Consider the following 20,008-nt stretch of genomic DNA (forward strand, 5'->3'; position numbering starts at 1 on the left):
TTTATTTCACATGGGTGAACTCGTCTTCGACTGCGATCAGCGGATGTTCGATGCGAAAACACTAGCTTTAAAAAAAGTTTAGACAATTAACAACTCTAATTTAATTCAAAGCCATAGAAGCTGCTTGTGGTCATAAATGGTCATAAAACGGTATGCTTAAAAAGAATCGTAGCTCAGAGTTTGACTGAAGTTGTACTGGTCAAACCACTTTTTTTTTAAATATCTCTACGTGGATTTTGAATAGATCTCATTTTAGTAAAATTTACCGAAACAAGAATAGTATGTAATAACTCGACAGTACATAACAACCATAAGTGTATACCAAAAGATTTCTTCCGATGGAAACTAGATAACTAAAAATAGTATCAATCAACCATGGCTAAAAATAAAATAAGAAATAGAATGCAAAACCGATTAAATCTCGCAGGAACTTCAACAAACTTCTTCCACACTGCACTACCGCATTCTTATCAGTATGTGGCAAGAACTGCAGTGAGACCGATTGCAATTCTCGCACAAAAACCAAACACCCAACGGAACAATGCAACTTTTCTAGGAAAGTTGTCAAAAATCTTGAGCTGGCAATCCATTTCACCATGCCAGAATGTTATTTTTATCGCTCTTATCGTGCCCCATAAACCTCTAACAAAAAAAAAACTAGGAACACCCAACTCCACCATTATACAGGGACAACGTTTACCCGCCTGGACGTGTACGTAAAATGTTGACCAATAAATTTTCTTCGAGACACCCCCCTTCTCTCTCTCGCTGAAGCAAACCGGCAACAACGGAAAGAGTTTCAACGAAGTGCACTAACGAGGCAAACATTTTACTGTCCAACCCCGCGGGCTCTTCTTGGAACACGAGGAAGGAACAGACACCGCTCACCTACATTCAGGCCAAGTGCCTATACCCACCAGTGCGACGATAGTCACAAAGTGGCCATGTTGCGAATGTCCGCCGTTTAGCCTTTTTTATGGGCCCTGCCCGGAACTTCAGGAGCCCTCCCTCCCTTCGGTGCGCGGCAGTCAACGGTCTAGCATGGCGGGTCAAATTAAACAATTAAGGACACTAGTTCTGCTGTCTCCACGGGACCAATAAATGGGCAGTGAAAGGCTGATGCCGTTGTCATGAACCGACCCGTGTGCGGCGCTGCTGGCAGTAATATGTAGGTAGAGGGCCATTGTACCGGACGACGGACTTCCAAATGAAAGATTCCATTCAAATCTTAATTCCTGGCAGTAAATTTCGTTGAAGGCCACACGTTCCACTGCGGAAGGAATCCGGTGAAAATAATGCGAAACAATTGTACCGTGTCCAATTCCGGTGCCCTATCCTTGAGTGGACGGGCCGTGGTATGTTTCCGCTGCGGGGGGAGTCCTTATCAGCTAGGGAGGTAGTAGGCATTTTTTATTTATTTACAGAGTGGGAATGAAGCGCGAAGTGACGAAGCAAAACGTGACTATTTTATCGTGATTGTGGAACTGCGAAAATATGGCGAACGAACTACGGCAGTGTTTCTAAATTTATTGGTCACGGAATTATGTCATCATTAAATCTTCGTTTATCATTCCAATAGGCAGTGTTAGCGAGGTTAGCGTTAGCTACACAGCTCTAGTGCAGTTGTCATCCCACGCAGTATTTATATTTGGGTTTGAGAAAAAAAAAATGATCGGGTTGGTTTCCGGTTCAAGACCATTAGGAAAGCTGAGTTCTTGGTAGACAATCCTGGCTAGTATGAATAATTCAATAATCGGATAAACCACGAATTGGTATTTCTGGATAAGAGCTTCCAAACTCAGGATAGTGTAGTACACATTATCTAGATCTTCTTAAATAATTAATTTTGATTTACTCCAATTGTTGCTATAGTTTTGGGATCCCAAACGATGAAGTTTAACGCCTTCGAGTTAGTTCAATAAGGTCATTGCGAAGATCAGCAAATTACAGATGGTATTGTGGTATTGCCAAGCGATTACTAGACCCCCTCTGAAGCCAAACAAATCGAGCGACACAAGTGTGGAATAAAGTTGATGACAACGATATCAACGATTTCGAATTTTTCCGGTACACAACCACCCACCCCCCCGTGTTTTTCGTGTCTAGTCAAACTTTGACCGCTTAGGTCAAACACTTAACGAAGTCCGAATGTGCTGAAATTTTGCTTAGTGACTATTGTAAGTTTGTAACGTGTCGATAAAGACTGATAAAATTTTGACTAAAACTAACTAAAAGTGTAATGTTTACATTGGCAGACAGCCCGGTGGCATCCCTATCTCACACAGTAGGTTTGTTTTACAGCCAACATTGCGCGACCGTATCCCACTGACAGTTTTGTATCCTAATGAGAATCATATGTGATGTTAGTAAACAAAACACATACTATCATGAATTTTACACTGAGATGTTGGCTGCAAAAACATGGCGTCGTGCCACCCACCTGTTGGCAGATTATTACAATCTATCAAGTAGAAATACTAGAATAAGAGATCAGCGAAGAAGCCATCTTGTTTTTAATCAAACCGTCAAAAGTCGAATTGTTTACTTTTTTTCATCCAGCAAACAAAAAGTGATGCCAGTATGATTTTCACAATTTCATACATTTTCATACGTTGCCATTTCGAAAGTTTTTCACTCCGCAGGCTTCTGGTTATATGGTTGTGGATATCAAGTGGTTATTGAGATGAAATCGAAACCGAAGCAGATCCGTCAACAAATGTTGTGCGCCGTCGTGTAAAAGCTGACTTCGGGAATCATCCGGGAACTCATCATTCGACGGTATCACGGGGGATGAAATCATTCAAGGAGACCATGCAGTGGCAAAAACCGAAGACAACATATTCGGAGAACATAAAGAAGTTATTGAATCTGTTAAAGCGTCGAACCCACACTCCACAGCACATGCGTCTAGACGACTGACGTCGCTAACTGCACGTCCACGAAGCCCACACCGGATGCCAAACATTCTGTCAATACGCGCGCCCGGTGTTAAACTGGTACAGAGATAACAATGTTGTTAGACGTACCAAAAGATTTCAACCAGCTGAAATCGCCGAAACTTCGCCCATTTGGATTTTTTTGGGTTATTATGAAGGCCAAACTTCGTAAAGCACCAAAGGCATTTGCGACCGATCTGGATTTGAATAAACAGCGAATAAAAGTATCAAAAGTAGTCGGCAATGATGGGGATTGCAAAAGGTGTTGAGGGCAATTCAGCCACGGAAAACAAATCCAATGAACCAATGTAGTAATGGAAGCTTATCCATAATGTTGTTTATTTTTTTCTTTATTTGGTAGGTACTCTGTGTTTCTTAACCGCTACTGTCCGGAGATCTACTGTGGCATTCTGCTGATAAAATACAAACAGAATCTATTTTTAGACATTCGTTATTGTTATCATTGCGGGGATTCATCTCATCGTGAGCCCATTGTTTTTATTTGTCCATATGATGAATCCAATTGCTCGTTGCATTGTTCGGGTGCCATTTATCCGGCTACGTTGGACGAATGCCTCCGAGATGAACAATTTGTCAACCGACATCGGGTAGCCGTGTCGGTAGGACGCGAACCCCAAAACGCTACCGTTTGGGCTGTACCTCCGGACTTGGTGGGAATCGAAACCAAAACCGTCCGCTTGTAAAGTGAACGTGTAGCCAACTATGTTAAGAGACCCCCTATCCATAATGGTGTAGTTAAGCGGTTCTTAACCTGGGGTACATGTACCCCTGGGGGTACCTCGGAAAAAATGCGTAGTGGCGGATGTATAACAATTACATTGAAAACTTATTAATACATCTTCGATAATTGTGTAGTTCTTTATTCAAAAACATTGTATTTTACATAATATGTGTATGACAGTGTATGAAATACTGTGAAGTCGAAAGTTTTCTTTCAATGTGCATAACAGTGTATGAAATACTGTGAAGTCGAAAGTTTTCTTTCAAAAGGTTCTGAAGCCTCCCCTCAAGAGGCTTGGACGCCTCCTTTCAAGAGGCTCGGAAGCCTCTTTTCAAGAGGCTCGGAAGCCTCTTTTCAAGAGGCTCGGAAGCCTCCTTTCAAGAGGCTCGGAAGCCTCCTTTCAAGAGGCTCAAGCCTCCTTTCAAGAGGCCTGGAAGCCGCCTTTCAAGAGGCTCAGGAAGCCTCCTTTCAAGAGGCTCAGAAGCCTCCTTTCAAGAGGCTCAAGCCTCCTTTCAAGAGGCTCAGAGCCTCCTTTCAAGAGGCCTCAGAAGCCTCCTTTCAAGAGGCCTCAAGCCTCCTTTCAAGAGGCTCAGAAGCCTCCTTTCAAGAGGCTCAGAAGCCTCCTTTCAAGAGGCCTGGAAGCCTCCTTTCAAGAGGCCTCCAAGCCTCCTTTCAAGAGGCTCAGAGCCTCCTTTCAAGAGGCTCAGAGCCTCCTTTCAAGAGGCTCAGAAGCCTCCTTTCAAGAGGCTCAGAAGCCTCCTTTCAAGAGGCTCAGAAGCCTCCTTTCAAGAGGCTCAGGCCTCCTTTCAAGAGGCTCCAGGCCTCCTTTCAAGAGGCTCAAAGCCTCCTTTCAAGAGGCTCAGAGCCTCCTTTCAAGAGAGCTCAGAAGCCTCCTTTCAAGAGGCTCAGAAACCTTCTTTCAAGAGGCTTGGAAGCCTCCTTTCAAGAGGCCTGGAAGCTTCCTTTCAAGAGGGTTCAGAAGGGTCCTTTCAAGAGGCCTGGAAGCCTCCTTTCAAGAGGCCTGGAAGCCTCCTTTCAAGAGGCTCAGAAGCCTCCTTTCAAGAGGCCTCAAGCCTCCTTTCAAGAGGCTCGGAAGCCTCCTTTCAAGAGGCTCGGAAGCCTCCTTTCAAGAGGCTCGGAAGCCTCCTTTCAAGAGGCTCGGAAGCCTCCTTTCAAGAGGCTCGGAAGCCTCCTTTCAAGAGGCTCGGAAGCCTCCTTTCAAGATGTAAAGTGCTTCTTGTTCACACTTGCATGGAAAAACTGTTGTTTGGCTTGATCTTGTTCCATCAAGCCCGAGGGAATGACGCAACTTCTGTTACGACAACCCACCACAGTTTTGGCAAGTGAGACTCGATTAGCCAAATTCCGAAAGAGCAAGTATGGTCGCTGGCATGGTTTGCAGAAATCGCTATCAATAGGTAACGAACAACTATAATAGAGCACAAAAAAAGCATTTTCGAAACAAGTGAACAGAATAAGATAAGCAGCCTCTACCGATTCGATCTCGCTTATTTTCCGTTGGGGACCATATTTTTTTTCGCACAGCTGTGTAAAACACGATGAAATGCATCATCAGAACCAGTGCCTTCCGTATTCGGAGTTTTTTAAAAGGAATTTATTATAAAGTTTTATAACCAATTTCTCTGAAGCTGATCGATTTGACATCCGAATGGACAAGTTTTCTGAACAAGTTGCCGAAAAAGCAAACCACCGAGACAACTTCTGCTGATTGCCCGGCTTTTTTGCATACCGATCCAGTAGAAGGAGCATCTGTTACTCTGACTGCGAGATTTTCATTTAAGCAGCGTTTTGTACCTGGCTGGGCATCTTTCCATAGATTGTGTACGATTCAGAAAAGGAAATGGTGCTGAGATCCACCGTGCATTTTTGTAATTTTTGTGTTTACCGTAGTACTGTTAGTTTTCGTGATTATCATGTGAAAACGAAAACCTTTTAAGAGACCAAATGAAAAGGTAGCTGGCTCTCGGTCAACTGTCACATTATAAGCACTCATGATGCTCATGATGGGAATGTCGTTTTTTTTTAAATCCAAATTTCTAAATAGTTTCAATAGATCTGTGCAAACAACGATAAACTGATTTACAATTTAGAAATAATAATTATAACATAATTGAAGCAGAGACAACTTGTTCACATTACCTAGACGCGCTTTCATGAAATTAAAATCCGTGAAAATTTGTCGAAACACCAGTCATTGTTTATGTTTTCTATGAGAGCGAGAGAGAGAGCTAAATGTAAATATCGCGTGACTTCTCCCGATGAAAATGAAAATCTCAGTACTGGTCTACCTTTCCTAAGAAAAAGAGAACAGAACCTTAAACTTCAGATGCGAAAATTAATTCAATTCTACACTGAAATGGTTCTTTTCCAAACAAGTTTACTTAAACTTGCATGTAAAATTTACAATTTAGCAGGCAGAGTCGATAGAAGAGTTTAATGAATTCCAACATCTGAATATCATCGGCAAAATTCAGGAATTGCTTGAGTCTCGTTTTCAAAACTGAATCCTTTAAGATCTTGTTGGAAATTTAGCAGTTTTTACTGTAAGATGGTGCCAACTAACCATAGATTCTCATTTTTGTACGAGGGGGATATTTATTCGGAACGCTTGGTGCAACGTCGTGACATGTTTTCGCAAATACTGAAGGTATTAATTCTGTCAAGAATGGCTCAGATATTGTTCAGCATTTAAGGCGAGACCCAAATTTGGTTCAACTTCTCTCAAAGTTTAGAAAGCTTCTGTACATATTTATGATAACTCTACTTCTTCTACATCTGAAAGGTCATTTTTTGAATTCCGAAGATTGAAGACCTAGTTGTAATCCACCGTAGCAACTAGTTTACTTTTACAGTCTAACATGTTTAAACTGAATTATCATTTCTTCAAGATATGAAAAAAAACATGAGAAATATTTTAGTGAAATATTTCAGATAAATGTTCATACAAAAGTGTTCGTAATTCAAGTCTGATCGGAATTTGAATCAAAATGGAAGCAGTGGAAGGGATAAAAGTACATGTCAATCAATATTTGTGTCTACTTAGCAAAGCTTTTCGGAAAATAGAAGCACTTTTTGGATAACACTTACAAAATACCAAATATTCCAACACCAATGTATTCCATAAACTGAAAAGAATCCCATATATTGAGAACTACTGCCCTTCACCGGTCTTCTACCATTGGCAACAAAGTAGGGAAGTGGCTGTCACGATTAAAATCTCAATTCGACGCAATCCAGCACACCTGCACATAAATTTCTAACTGCATAGTTGCACTCAACAAGCCAGCCAGAACGTATTACGAATGTCCATCGGTAGGTACCTATCACTGTTGTTGAATTAATAAATTATTTCAACCAGTCGCAGAGCGGTACGTGCGGGATACTACTCGTACCAAAGGACAATTAATAAAGTTTGAAAAGTTGATAAAAACACATTCCGGGGTTTGTTCCGCTGGGCGGAAGCCAGCCACCGTTCCGGACTTTAGCAAAGCAACGGAATACGCAAAACTCTTGGCACTTTTTGCGCCACGTCCTTTCGGCGACACAATGTCGTAGAAGATTGCTACTTCGAGATAGTGTCCGGCAGGTGAATTAAATGCGCGGATATTTAATTTTGTCGGGTACTTTCATCTTCCCTTCTTCTTTTGTCCAGCTCTTCCCCGGCACGACTTTAGACTTTGGACTTTGGTAGTTGTAGCGTGAAGAACTGTTCCATCGAAATCGTCATCTTGGCGTGAAAATGTTCATAATTTGTTGGAACTTCTGATTACATCACTTGTGAATGTGCGGTGATGTAAAAATGAACTACCGCAATAAGCTTACCCGGGAATTGGATTCGTCTTGAAGCTTGAAACAGAATATCAACAAAATGACTCACTTCGCCACAAAAAGAATCTCATAATCAGCTTCCGCTGCTCTAGCAATTGTGCTTAATCTAATCCGTCACGAAGAGCACGTTTTGTTCCAACCGCCGCACCGTCCGACCCTAATTCCTAATGGGAGAAGAAAAGATTTCATTGTCGACCGACAGGCCCATTTAACTATTTCGTGGTTAGGTTATTCAAAACCGTCGCGATATGCATAATTCTTCTACCGCCGCCGCCGTTCCTTCGCCTCCGTTGATGCACGACACAATTCGAACAAACTCCTACGCCTTGAGCGAGCAACTGAACCCTTCCGTCACGCGCCTCGGCAGCGCCCAAGCACTAATCATCCAGATTGCTACCGAGCCGAGTAAGCACGTCGTAAAGCCACATTAGAATGTACCTATCGGTAGCGCTCAGCGAAGTAAGGGTATTCGAGGTTGAATTCGTGCTTAGACGCAAGGATTTTAACGGGCGTAAGACCCTTGTTCAATTTTTCAAAGCTAGTTAATAATTTATTTCGATACCACATATCCTTATCACGCAAACCACTTCCAGTTCGGCAATTAAATGCGCTACAGATATGAGTGACACGATTCACATTCTCGCATCGCCCGCGCGCCGCACGGATAGACCCAGAAAGAAACCATCAAATTTACATTCCTTCATTGCCGCCACGCACTGCTCCAAAGCACGAACCATTTTCTAACGGTCGAAAAGTGGAACAATCGCCCACGGAATAGAACGGCGCGGGTACGACGGACACACAGTTATTGTTATGCGCGCGTTCATGTGACAAACGCATCACGCTTGCTCTATTAATAGTTTGGCGCTTGCATGGCGATGGTCGTAAATTGCGTACTGCGTATCTTAATGGAAGACACCTCGAAAAGGGAATTTAGTGGACTGCATATTGATTGTTGGTTTTCTTATCGCGTGATTTAAGCTTCTGGGTTAGTCGCCTGATAGCGATGTGCGTCGCAGGACACACACATTTCTCACAAGAAGACATCGGTCATTTAGATAACGTTCTTCAAGCACAAGCAAGGTCGAAAAGGAGGTACTCACAGTTAACGGATAGTGTCGTGACCGTTTCCAGTCGTTGGCCTTCCGGCAGGGCACGATTCCAAACCACGCACATGAATTTGGCTCCGTCGTCCTCTCGGCGAGGGATGATTGTCAGAGTGCTCGTCGTTTGTAGATCCCGGGAACCACCGCTGATCAGATTGGCTGCCAATGGCGTGGTGCTACCCTCCCGGTACCATCTGGCAGAGAAATGGAAAAAAATGCGACATTAAGGTGAAGGTGGGTTGAGTACCAAAACAAAGCTTTGATAGTATTGGTACAGTAAAAACTTTCATATACTGTATTAGTATTGGTGTCGTATTTATAAAAAAACAAAGAATATTAGTAGGGTGGTTCAAAAAACGACCCAGCACCATCACGCTCACTCGATTCCGTCCCATGCTCCGAGTGTCCTAAAAAAACCGATTTGAACAAAAACTGGTTGAGCGCAAGCCGGTTCAAGTTTGTATGAAAACTAGAATGGGAAACTAAACCTTTTATTACATTGATTACGTCGCTTTCCCTCCAAACGCTAGCGAAAAGAGAACCCACATTGCTGAAAGCAACATATCAGAGACTTCAGTGAACGAAAACCGCACCGCAGGAAAGATCCATTGATTACGTAACGCAAATATAGCATTTTATACTCACCCTTATGTCACACTTTTGAATGAAGTATCTGCCCTGGTACGATAGTGTAGACTAGACTAGACTAGAAGTATCTGCCCTGGTGCGACAGATATCACAGACAAATTCTGGGTATTTTGTTGTATTGCACGTTTCACTGATGCCTTCTGAGAAGCCGAATTATCATGCGAAAGAATCGCAACCTCGATTAAAATCGACTCCCAACTATTGGAACGACCATTCAATATGGATTGTCTATGGAGATGAAGCTCTTAAATATTTCATCCCGTCATATGGTCTCGGAGTGCCAGAATCAGAATAATGTTAAATTCAACCTCGCCATATCAACTGTCATACAAACCTGAAATGACCTGCGCACGGTAAGCCTATTCAAACCAGCCCAAACCATTGGATGACACCCAAATTATAAATCATAATCAACTGAGCGTGGCGAAGCAAAATAATTTTTTGAGCCACCCTACTTATTCGTTTGCTGCTGCCGGTGCCGGTGCACCGCGGTGTTTACATTCGCTCCGCGATCAGTTTTTAATCGTTTTTTTCGGGCAAATCTAGCAGTTTATACTAAGTTTTCGGTTCAAATAAGTGACTGATTTCAAAAAGTGGTGTTTAATTTGCATTCTATCAACATTTCGGGCTGCTCATGTGCGGAGAAGTGAGTAAAAACTTGATTATTCCAATGCCCTTTGAGAAGAAGTGAAGTGCAGTGATGAACCCAACAAATCGCGGACGGCTATTAAATTGGCACGAAACTGCTAATTTATGCTACAATTCGAGCCGGAATACATAGGATTCATTGAAGAAACATGTTCATTATCACGGGAAGTAAGGAAATATGCTGTGAACAGGTTAGTAATTTGAATAATTAATTTTGTTCGATGCTGTTCGATGCATTCGAATGTTGGTGGGAGAGGAGTGCGGGAGGTGTGGGGTTGGCCCGTGGAAGGTCCGGTGCCATATTGGCTGCCATCTTGGTACTCTTCCAACTATGTCCTTAAAATATGATGCTAAAATAGAGCGAATTGAAAAAAAACTTACGAAATCACAGGATCGGGTGATCCGCCAACGCTGCTGCAGGTCAGTTCCTGAGCTTTGTCCTCGGTGGCAGTGGTTTCACTGCCGGGGAAGATCAGCGGAGGCTGCGGAGGCGTCAGCACCGTCAGATTGTAGTAGTCTTCGTAGATGACTTCGCCGTCGCCGAACAGCTTGATGCGGCACTCGTACCGACCGTTGTCACGCGAGTAGGACACATTCAGGATCTGCAGGTCGTAGATGCCCTTGTCCGGTCGATAGTCGATTCTGGAATGGAGAATAAAATGAGTTAATGAGAATGATGTGGAGCAAACGGAATTCGAGCGTTTAAACATCAAGGATTTATTACGGAACCATGTGAAATAATCAAATCGATTTCCCATCCCAAAAACTAAAAATAAATAAAAATTTAAAAAAATATGAGAGTGCCAATAAAGATATCAGGGTATATGCAAGAAAAATGGGCTTTGTGACCGTGCGGTTAGCGACGTCAATCGTCTAGACGCATGTGTTGTGCAATAAAAAAATATGAAAATTTGCTTGGAAAATATTAAAAAACAAGAGAACTGAGCATAGATGACCCCTTCTTTGGAAGCGTTTATCGTTCTTATATTTTTATTGCTCTTTATTGATTGAGGAAAAAATATTTATTTTATGAAACATTTTGTAATTGTTTATTGCTAATATTGATTTATTTATGGAAAATTTGTATATTTTTTAAAATGGGAAATTTGGATTTCTTTATGGAGTTTTATTTTTAATTGCATTTTTTTATAGGTGCTAATAATATTTTTTTGTGTCGTAGAAAATTCTTCATCGTTCATGAAAATTTGCATTTTTTATGAAAACTTCATATTTATTTGATACTCATACCTTGAATTTTTACTTGGCAATTTCTTCATTTTCCATGGAAAAATTCTAATTATTTATTTTATTGTGCTGCATTTTGCAACTGGACTGTATATTTGGCAATAAAATATCAGAGCATAAGAAAAGCGATTTATGGAGGTTTGTTAAGGTTTTTGAAAATTTGCAAACCCGATACGAACCTATGAAGATTTCAGTTAAAATGTGAGGATCGTGATCTATCATGGCATAATGCAGTTTCATAGAAAATTGCATCAGAAGAATGAAAGAACTACCAGAAAAGTATCCGGGAGCTTACACCTAATATGTAATAAGAAGAGTTGTCAAATGTTTGTTCATAAGTTTTGGTTCTTTGAGTCGAATATTTGGATCAACGAAAATAAATGTCAAAAAATGTACGCAGAATGTGTTTCCCGGTAACGTAAAAAATGCCAAATTATGATTGTCTTTGGCTACAGGACGAAGAATGCGTAATGTTTCCCCATTTTGCAAAAGTAAAGCTCAATTGGACGAATGAAGAAAGGCAAATAACAACCATCTCCCGTCGATCGGCAGTCGTCGGTTGTTGCCCAAAGCTGCCCTGTGCAGATCGCGTACTGTGAGTAACAAATTGAATTGCCTGTCATAAGACGAGTTTTGTACTATTCCATTTAATTCCACCGCGTTGTAATCTTTACAGATACGTATTTCGAACTTAACTATAAGACCGTATTCAGTGTCTCGACTTGAGTTGAGTCTAGTACGCGACACTGAAGACGATATTACAGTTGCAGTCGAAATACGTATATGTAAAAGTAATACGAGGTGGTGGAATTAAATGGAATTGTACTAAACTCGTCTTGTGACAGGGAAACAAATTTTTATTATTTTTTTCGCGTGTGAAGCGCGATCTCATGACACGGGTAAAAAAGTGCCAAAACTTCAAAACTGACGTAAAAAAATCGCGTAAAAAGATTTGTTCCAGAAAACCGTTAATATTTCAAAATTCGCGTAAAATGTCACGTTGTGTCTACAATAAGTGAAGAAATGTGAAGTATCATGAAAAAATAAAAATCATTCGATTTTGACACCACAAAGGTACCGAACATCGAATAAGGTCTGTTTCGAAGGCTCAAACAACTAAATAACTGTCTCCAATAAAGCTTTCTTCTCTATACGCTACCGGTGGACAGCTTCCGCGATGCTGGCTGCAAATCAAAGGTTATTAACACGTACGTCCCCAACCCCCATTTTACGACAAAACTCAAAATTCAAAACCATGCAGCTCAGCCAATTTCTAACGGATTTTCAAGCAATCTTCTGGAATCGATCACAAAATTCCTATAGTTTTAGGAACCGAGGTCAATTTTTGTGCAATGGCCATGGTTCCGGAGATATTCCGGGGAGTACTGGGGTTACCTCCCTCCTAGAAAAAAATAGTCACTGGCAGATCGGCTTTGAAATCCATCGTGCGACATGTCAAACTTCATGATTTTGCAAAACAAGTACAATGGAGTAAATTTCGGCGATTTTCGATCGAATTGGCCACCCTCCGGGTACTTCCAGGGCCTGGTTCCCTTGGGGAAGTGGGCAATATTCGTCCAATCTTGGAACCCATCTTGCGACATGTCAAACTTCGTGATTTTGCAAAACAAGTACACTGGAGTACATTTCGGAGATTTTCGATCGAATTAGCTACCCTCCGGGTGCTTCCAGGGCCTGGTTCCCTTGGGGAAGTGGCCAATTTTCGTTCAATCTTGGAATCCATCTTGCGACATGTCAAACTTCATGATTTTGCAAAACAAGTACACTGGAGTACACTTCGGCGACTTTCGATCGAATTGGCCACCCTCCGGGTGCTTCCAGGGCCTGGTTCCCTTGGGGAAGTGGCCAATATCCGTTCAATCTTGGAGCTGATCTTGCGACATGTCAAACTTCATGATTTTGCAAAACAAGTACACTGGAGTACATTTCGGCGATTTTCGATCGAATTAGCTACCCTCCGGGTGCTTCCAGGGCCTGGTTCCCTTGGGGAAGTGGCCAATTTTCGTTCAATCTTGGAATCCATCTTGCGACATGTCAAACTTCATGATTTTGCAAAACAAGTACAATGGAGTAAATTTCGGCGATTTTCGATCGAATTGGCCACCCTCCGGGTACTTCCAGGGCCTGATTCCCTTGAGGAAGTGGCCAATATCCGTTCAATCTTGAAACCCATCTTGCGGCATATCAAACTTCATGATTTTGCAAAACAAGCACACTGGAGTACATTTCGGCGATTTTCGATCGAATTGGCCACCCTCCGGGTACTTCCAGGGCCTGGTTCCCTTGCGGATGTGGCCAATATCCGTTCAATCTTGGAACTGATCTTGCGACATGTCATACTTCATGATTTTGCAAAACAAGTACAATGAAGTAAATTTCGGCGATTTTCGATCGAATTGGCCACCCTCCGGGTACTTCCAGGGCCTGGTTCCCTTGAGGAAGTGGCCAATTTTCGTTCAATCTTGGAATCCATTCTGCGACATGTCAAACTTCATGATTTTGCAAAACAAGTACACTGGAGTACATTTCGGCGATTTTCGATCGAATTAGCTGGTGCTTCCAGGGCCTGGTTCCCTTGGGGAAGTGGCCAATTTTCGTTCAATCTTGGAATCCATCTTGCGACATGTCAAACTTCATGATTTTGCAAAACAAGTACACTGGAGTACATTTCGGCGATTTTCGATTGAATTGGCCACTCTTTGGGTAGTTCCAGGGCCTGGTTCTCTTGGGGAAGTGGCCAATATTTGTCCAAGCTTGGAACCCATCTTGCGACATGTCAAACTTCATGATTTTGCAAAACAAGTAAACTGGAATCCATTTCGGTAGTTTTCGATCGGATTGGCCACCTTCCGGGTACTTCCATCCGCTGATTGATATTTTACCGGAGTTGGCCTGATAGATCATTTGCAGCCAGTGGCGGCGGCGTGGTTCGGCGTGAACCAGTTTCAAGCGCCAAAATTTCTTCAGAAGTATCTCCAGGAATTCTTCCAGAAGTTCCTCTACGAGTTTTTTAAAAGATCGTCTAGAAATTCCTTTGGACATTCCTCCAGATATTTCTCCATAAGTGCCTCTGGGAAATTCTTGCAGATACTCCTCCCGGATTTCGTCTGGAAGTTCCTTTAGGAAGCTTTTCCAAGAATTCCTCCAGGAATTCCTCTGTAAGTTCCTCCAGGAATTCCTCCGTAAGTTCCTCCAGGAATTCCTCCGGAAGTTCCTCCAGGAATTCCTCCGGAAGTTCCTCCAGGAATTCCTCCGGAAGTTCCTCCAGGAATTCCTCCGGAAGTTCCTCCAGGAATTCCTCCGGAAGTTCCTCCAGGAATTCCTCCGGAAGTTCCTCCAGGAATTCCTCCGGAAGTTCCTCCAGGAATTCCTCCGGAAGTTCCTCCAGGAATTCCTCCGGAAGTTCCTCCAGGAATTCCTCCGAAGTTCCTCCAGGAATTCCTCCGAAGTTCCTCCAGGAATTCCTCCGGAAGTTCCTCCAGGAATTCCTCCGAAGTTCCTCCAGGAATTCCTCCGAAGTTCCTCCAGGAATTCCTCCGGAAGTTCCTCCAGGAATTCCTCCGGAAGTTCCTCCAGGAATTCCTCCGGAAGTTCCTCCAGGAATTCCTCCGGAAGTTCCTCCAGGAATTCCTCCGGAAGTTCCTCCAGGAATTCCTCCGGAAGTTCCTCCAGGAATTCCTCCGGAAGTTCCTCCAGGAATTCCTCCGAAGTTCCTCCAGGAATTCCTCCGGAAGTTTCTCCAGGAATTCCTCCGAAGTTCCTCCAGGAATTCCTCCGGAAGTTCCTCCAGGAATTCCTCCGAAGTTCCTCCAGGAATTCCTCCGAAGTTCCTCCAGGAATTCCTCCGAAGTTCCTCCAGGAATTCCTCCGGAAGTTCCTCCAGGAATTCCTCCGGAAGTTCCTCCAGGAATTCCTCCGGAAGTTCCTCCAGGAATTCCTCCGAAGTTCCTCCAGGAATTCCTCCGGAAGTTCCTCCAGGAATTCCTCCGGAAGTTCCTCCAGGAATTCCTCCGGAAGTTCCTCCAGGAATTCCTCCGGAAGTTCCTCCAGGAATTCCTCCGGAAGTTCCTCCAGGAATTCCTCCGGAAGTTCTTCCAGGAATTCCTCCGGAAGTTCCTCCAGGAATTCCTCCGGAAGTTCCTCCAGGAATTCCTCCGGAAGTTCCTCCAGGAATTCCTCCGGAAGTGGAGAAACCTTCGGAGGAATTCCTGGAGAAACTACCGGAGGAATTCTCGGAGGAACCTCCGGAAGAACTCCTGGAGGAACTTCCAGATGAATTCCTAGAAGAGCTTCCGGAGGAATTCCTAAAGGAACTTCCAGACGAAATCCAAGAGGAGTTTCTGAGGCACTTACGGAGGAATGTTCAAAAGAATTTCTTGACGATCTTTTTTAAAAAAAAACTAGTGGAGGAACTTCTGGAAGAATTCCTTGATGAATTTCTGAAGAAATTTTGGCGCTTGAACTGGTTTACGCCGATCCACTCCACCGCTGATCACTAACGGCGTGACGCCGCCGCCGCTGCCTGAAAATGATCTATCACGCCACCGCCGGTAAAATATCAATCAGCGCACAGGTCTACCTGGAAGTACCCGGAAGGTGGCCAATTGTATCGAAAATCACCGAAATGGACTTCAGTATACTTGATTTGCAAAATCATGAAGTTTGACATACCGCAAGATGGGTTTCAAGATTGAACGGATATTGGCCACTTCCCCTAGGGAACCAGGCCTTGGAAGCACCCGGAGGGTGGCCAGTTCGATCGAATGTCGCCGAAATGTACTCCAGTGTACTTGTTTTGCAAAATCATGAAGTTTGATATGTCGCAAAATGGGTTCCAAGATTGGACGGATATTGGCCACTTCCCCAAGGGAACCAGGCCCTGGAAGCACCCGGAAGGTGGCCAATTCGATCGAAAGTCGTTGAAATGTACTCCAGTGTACTTGTTTTGCATAATCATGAAGTTTGACATGTCGCACGATGGATTTCGAAGTCGATCTGCCAGTGACCATTTTTTCCGGGAGGGAGGTAACCCCAGTACTCCCCGGAATATCTCCGGAACCATGGCCATAGCAAAAAAATTGACCTCGGTTCCTAAAACTATAGGAATTTTGTGATCGATTCCAGAAGATTGCTTGAAAATCCGTTAGAAATTGGCTGAGCAGCGTGGTTTTGAATTTTGAGTTTTGTCGTAAAATGGGGGTTGGGGACGTACGTGTTAAACAACCAAACTGTGCTTAACGCCATTCCGTCGAAGCTCCTTCAGACTTAGCTACCGACCATCTATTCCTCGTGCAGCTCAACTGGAAGAAGTACTCTACGCTTACAGGGCGCGAGATCTCAACGATGACAGTGTTGGGGAAAACTCAAAAACTCATATGGCCACTGTGCTAAGAGAGAAATGAGAAGCGAGATGTTGGACGGCCCACTTTCTCACAGTGAGACATGAGAAGAAAGAGAAGTAGCACATTTTATCACTTCTTTTTTTTATTTCTCACTTCTAACTGCAAAAAAAATGAGAAGTGACTAAACGGCATTCGGCAAATGGCCCTCAACCACATTAAGAACAATGCTGATGCTAACCGGGAATTCGTAATAAATATCTCAAGACTAAAGGGAAAGCGTTTTGAATTCCAGGATGTCCGCACGGTAAAGGAACTACTACTGCCGCTAGACATTCAAGAACTTCAGTCGTAGTCACTCTTGAAAGGTGTTCCTGTTTAATCCTACCAAAGTGTCCAACTTCGTCTTCTAATAGGAGTTCAGCATGCCAATGCAACACTCGTGCACAAAAGTCCCGAAGGAAAGCCAGGGCAACCGATCGCAATCAATGGTCGATCTACGGCGGAACTCCGACGGGACAATCTATGAACATGGTACACTACACGTACCACGTTTGCTACTGCGATCACGACGACGGCTTGGAGCGTGCAGTGAAAGATTATTTTTTCCCTAGAAAGTTTGGGCGTCGTGTGTCCAACAAAACAGATTCGTTCCAACGAAGATGAGCGGGCGATAACTCTTCTACGAAGGCTCATTTCAACGGAGAAAGGTACGAAACCGCTTTGGAGAAAGGACGGCGTGCAGTTGCCGGACAACAAGCCGATGGCACTGAAGCGATTTAAACATCCGTATGGAAAGAGATCGCGCCCTAGCACGTGAGGTGAAGCGAAGTTGACAGATTACGTCGCGAAAGGTTACATACGGAAACTGACCCCAGCGGAACTATCGGAGAAGCACGAGCGAGTGCGGTATCTACCGATTTTTCCAATTACCAACCCTAACAAACCTGGAAAATTGAGGCACCAACAAACTCTAACAAATCTGGGATGCAGCTGCCGTTTCGCAGTTTATGGCGATTGCAGGGTTGTTACGGAGATCCTGAAATATTTTCCGCGCCGACTAAAATCAAATCCGCGCCATTTCCGCGCGACATGAAATCCATCCCGCGCCAAATCCGCGCGATTCAGATCTAAATTCTAAGCAAATGCGAGTCAGCTCGCGCATGAGGCTTCGGTGAGTGAGATTTGAGCATGATTCTACCAACACTGATTACAACCCTTCTAAATGGTCTTATTCACCACTAGAAGTACTGAATCTAAGAGAACAAGAACTAAACAGTCAAAACTATTTGCATAAGCACCGCTTTTTGGATTAGATGATGGCTTTGGCATGTTTTGTTCCGTTATTGTCAGGGTTTTTTTTGTTGATAGAACTTTATAAAATTCGGCGTAAGGTACGTTGATATACAAATGAATGTTAAGGCCAGATTTGATCACAATTAATTAGAGATAAACGTGGCAAATATTAATAAATCTGCCAAAACCGCAATTTCTTTTGAAGTAATTAATTTTGCAACTTGGTTGTAGTTATTGATCACAAGACAAACTTGCGTAGATATTAAGGAATTAGAAAATCAAGCTCCGTTTTTTAAACAAAACTTCTGTAAAACGGAATGGTTTTTTTTCGGCTTGCAGTCTTTGGAGGGAAGCTGAATGATGTCTATTTAATCATCGCCGACGTTTCGGTGTTGGATTTACACCTTCTTCAGGGCTTGATTACAAAATTCTTTGTCGGAATTCGTCGATCTGACGGTAACCCGAAAAAAACCCATTCCGTTGCACGTTGTCAATTACAATCACTTCTGTAAAACAAATATTTGAATTCATATCAAGAAACAAATAATACAATATCTAACATACATAATTACTCATGCTCCCTTGATTTTTAAGTCAGAATCAAGCCCAAAATTCCTTAAAAAAAATCCAGAGGAATATTTTTAGAAATTTCAGAAGAAATTTCCTTTTAAATACGGCAGAATAATTTGCGTAAACTCGAACAGAAATTAGTCCGTTATTTCTCCTTCAATTCTTGTAACAAGCTTTTCTAAAAGTTCATGCAGAATTTTTTTTGGCCATTCTTACTGGAATTTAATTTAAAAACTCCGAGAACTCCTGTAGAAATTCATCTTTCATGCGCAGATTCATCCCAGAAATTTCTGCGGGTCATCCTCAAGAAATTTTCATGGAAATGTTTGCAGAAATCCATGCAACTGCCCTTGAATCTGCTGAAGTGCAGAAGTCGCTCCAAATTATCTGTGGGAATTCCTCCGAGTATTCTTACAAAAATTCCCCTGGGAAATTATTTTGTAATTCATTTGGAAATTTTGTCGTGAGTTTAACTAAATTCTCCAAAAATAACCTGCGGAAAATCTTCAGAGCTTACTTGCAGAAATCCCTTCATGAATTCCTACGGATATCGCTTTAGAAATTCTTGCAGAAATTGATTGGTGATTTCCTGCGGAAAAACTCCCGGTTCTATTTTTAAGCACTTATTAAAGAAATTTCTGTGATCATCGCTATAACTTTCATCGGCATTCTTTTCGATTTTCTATAGTCATTCCTGCGATCACCGCTCCAGGAAATTCCTCCAAAAATGTTTTTTCGGGTTTTTAATGCTGCAGAAATCCTCTTTACGCTGTGTAAATTTATTTGCAAGGTAATTATACAAGGATCATCATAGGGTTCTTGTGGAAACTTTTTTAGGAAGTTTCATCGTTTTCTGTTGGTAATCCTGTAAAATCGGAGTTAGCCAAAAATATCATAAAAAAACCCGCCAGAAATAACTTTTGAGAATAATTTTCTAATTTTTGATCGACTTTCTTCGGAAGAACTTATTAAAATGAGGCATCTGCATTAAATCACAGAACATTTATTTTTTTTCAATTGTTGTATAAACCCTTTCTAGATGAATGTGAAACAACCAATTAGAAACTGACAAAGAAATTGACAAGATGCAAATGGGTGTTCATGTCCTTCAATAGACATGGTTTGTGTGCGTCGTGTTTTAGAATGGAATAAAAATGACAACAAGTGGCGTATCTTTCTTCATAACATTTCTCGGGTACTTATTCAAAAGGACGTATGTGATTTTGTAAACAAAGATTCAAACGTCGATTTGTCCAATCTGATGCCACTCCCTCGCAGACCAACACCACCAACAGGTAGCCGAAGGCTTCCCTTATCTGTCTGTGGTGATGATTTGCGTGGGAGTGCTATCAGATTGTACAAATCGACGTTTGAATCTTTATTTACAAAATCACATACGTCCTTTTGAATAAGTACCCGAGATTTGTTTAAATAATGCTTGAGAGTGTAATGCATGCCAAGGAATTGGACATATCCGAAAAATAATGTTAATAACCTTGAAACGTAAATTTGTTCTCAACAACATTTGCTAATGAAAATAAAGCCCATCTACACACTTATTTTTTTTTACCGGGATCTTAGCAATTTGTTCAACTTTTACCGAGATTC

General features: G+C 42.4%; 1 protein-coding gene across 2 annotated transcripts in view; it reads right to left on the reverse strand.

The window, feature by feature from the left end:
- The window catches only part of LOC134212065 (hemicentin-1-like), a 258,752-nt gene that overhangs the window by 41,045 nt on the left and 197,699 nt on the right, over positions 1-20,008 (reverse strand). For both annotated transcript variants that reach the window (XM_062689574.1, XM_062689573.1), the window contains exons 3-4: positions 10,311-10,571; positions 8,631-8,827 (exon numbers count right to left, since the gene is read on the reverse strand). In XM_062689574.1, the coding sequence (XP_062545558.1) occupies positions 8,631-8,827; positions 10,311-10,571 (458 nt within the window). The remainder of the gene's footprint in view (positions 1-8,630; positions 8,828-10,310; positions 10,572-20,008) is intronic.

Source organism: Armigeres subalbatus, chromosome 2, assembly GCF_024139115.2.
Source record: "Armigeres subalbatus isolate Guangzhou_Male chromosome 2, GZ_Asu_2, whole genome shotgun sequence".
In the NCBI taxonomy this organism is placed as follows: Eukaryota; Metazoa; Arthropoda; class Insecta; order Diptera; family Culicidae; genus Armigeres; species Armigeres subalbatus.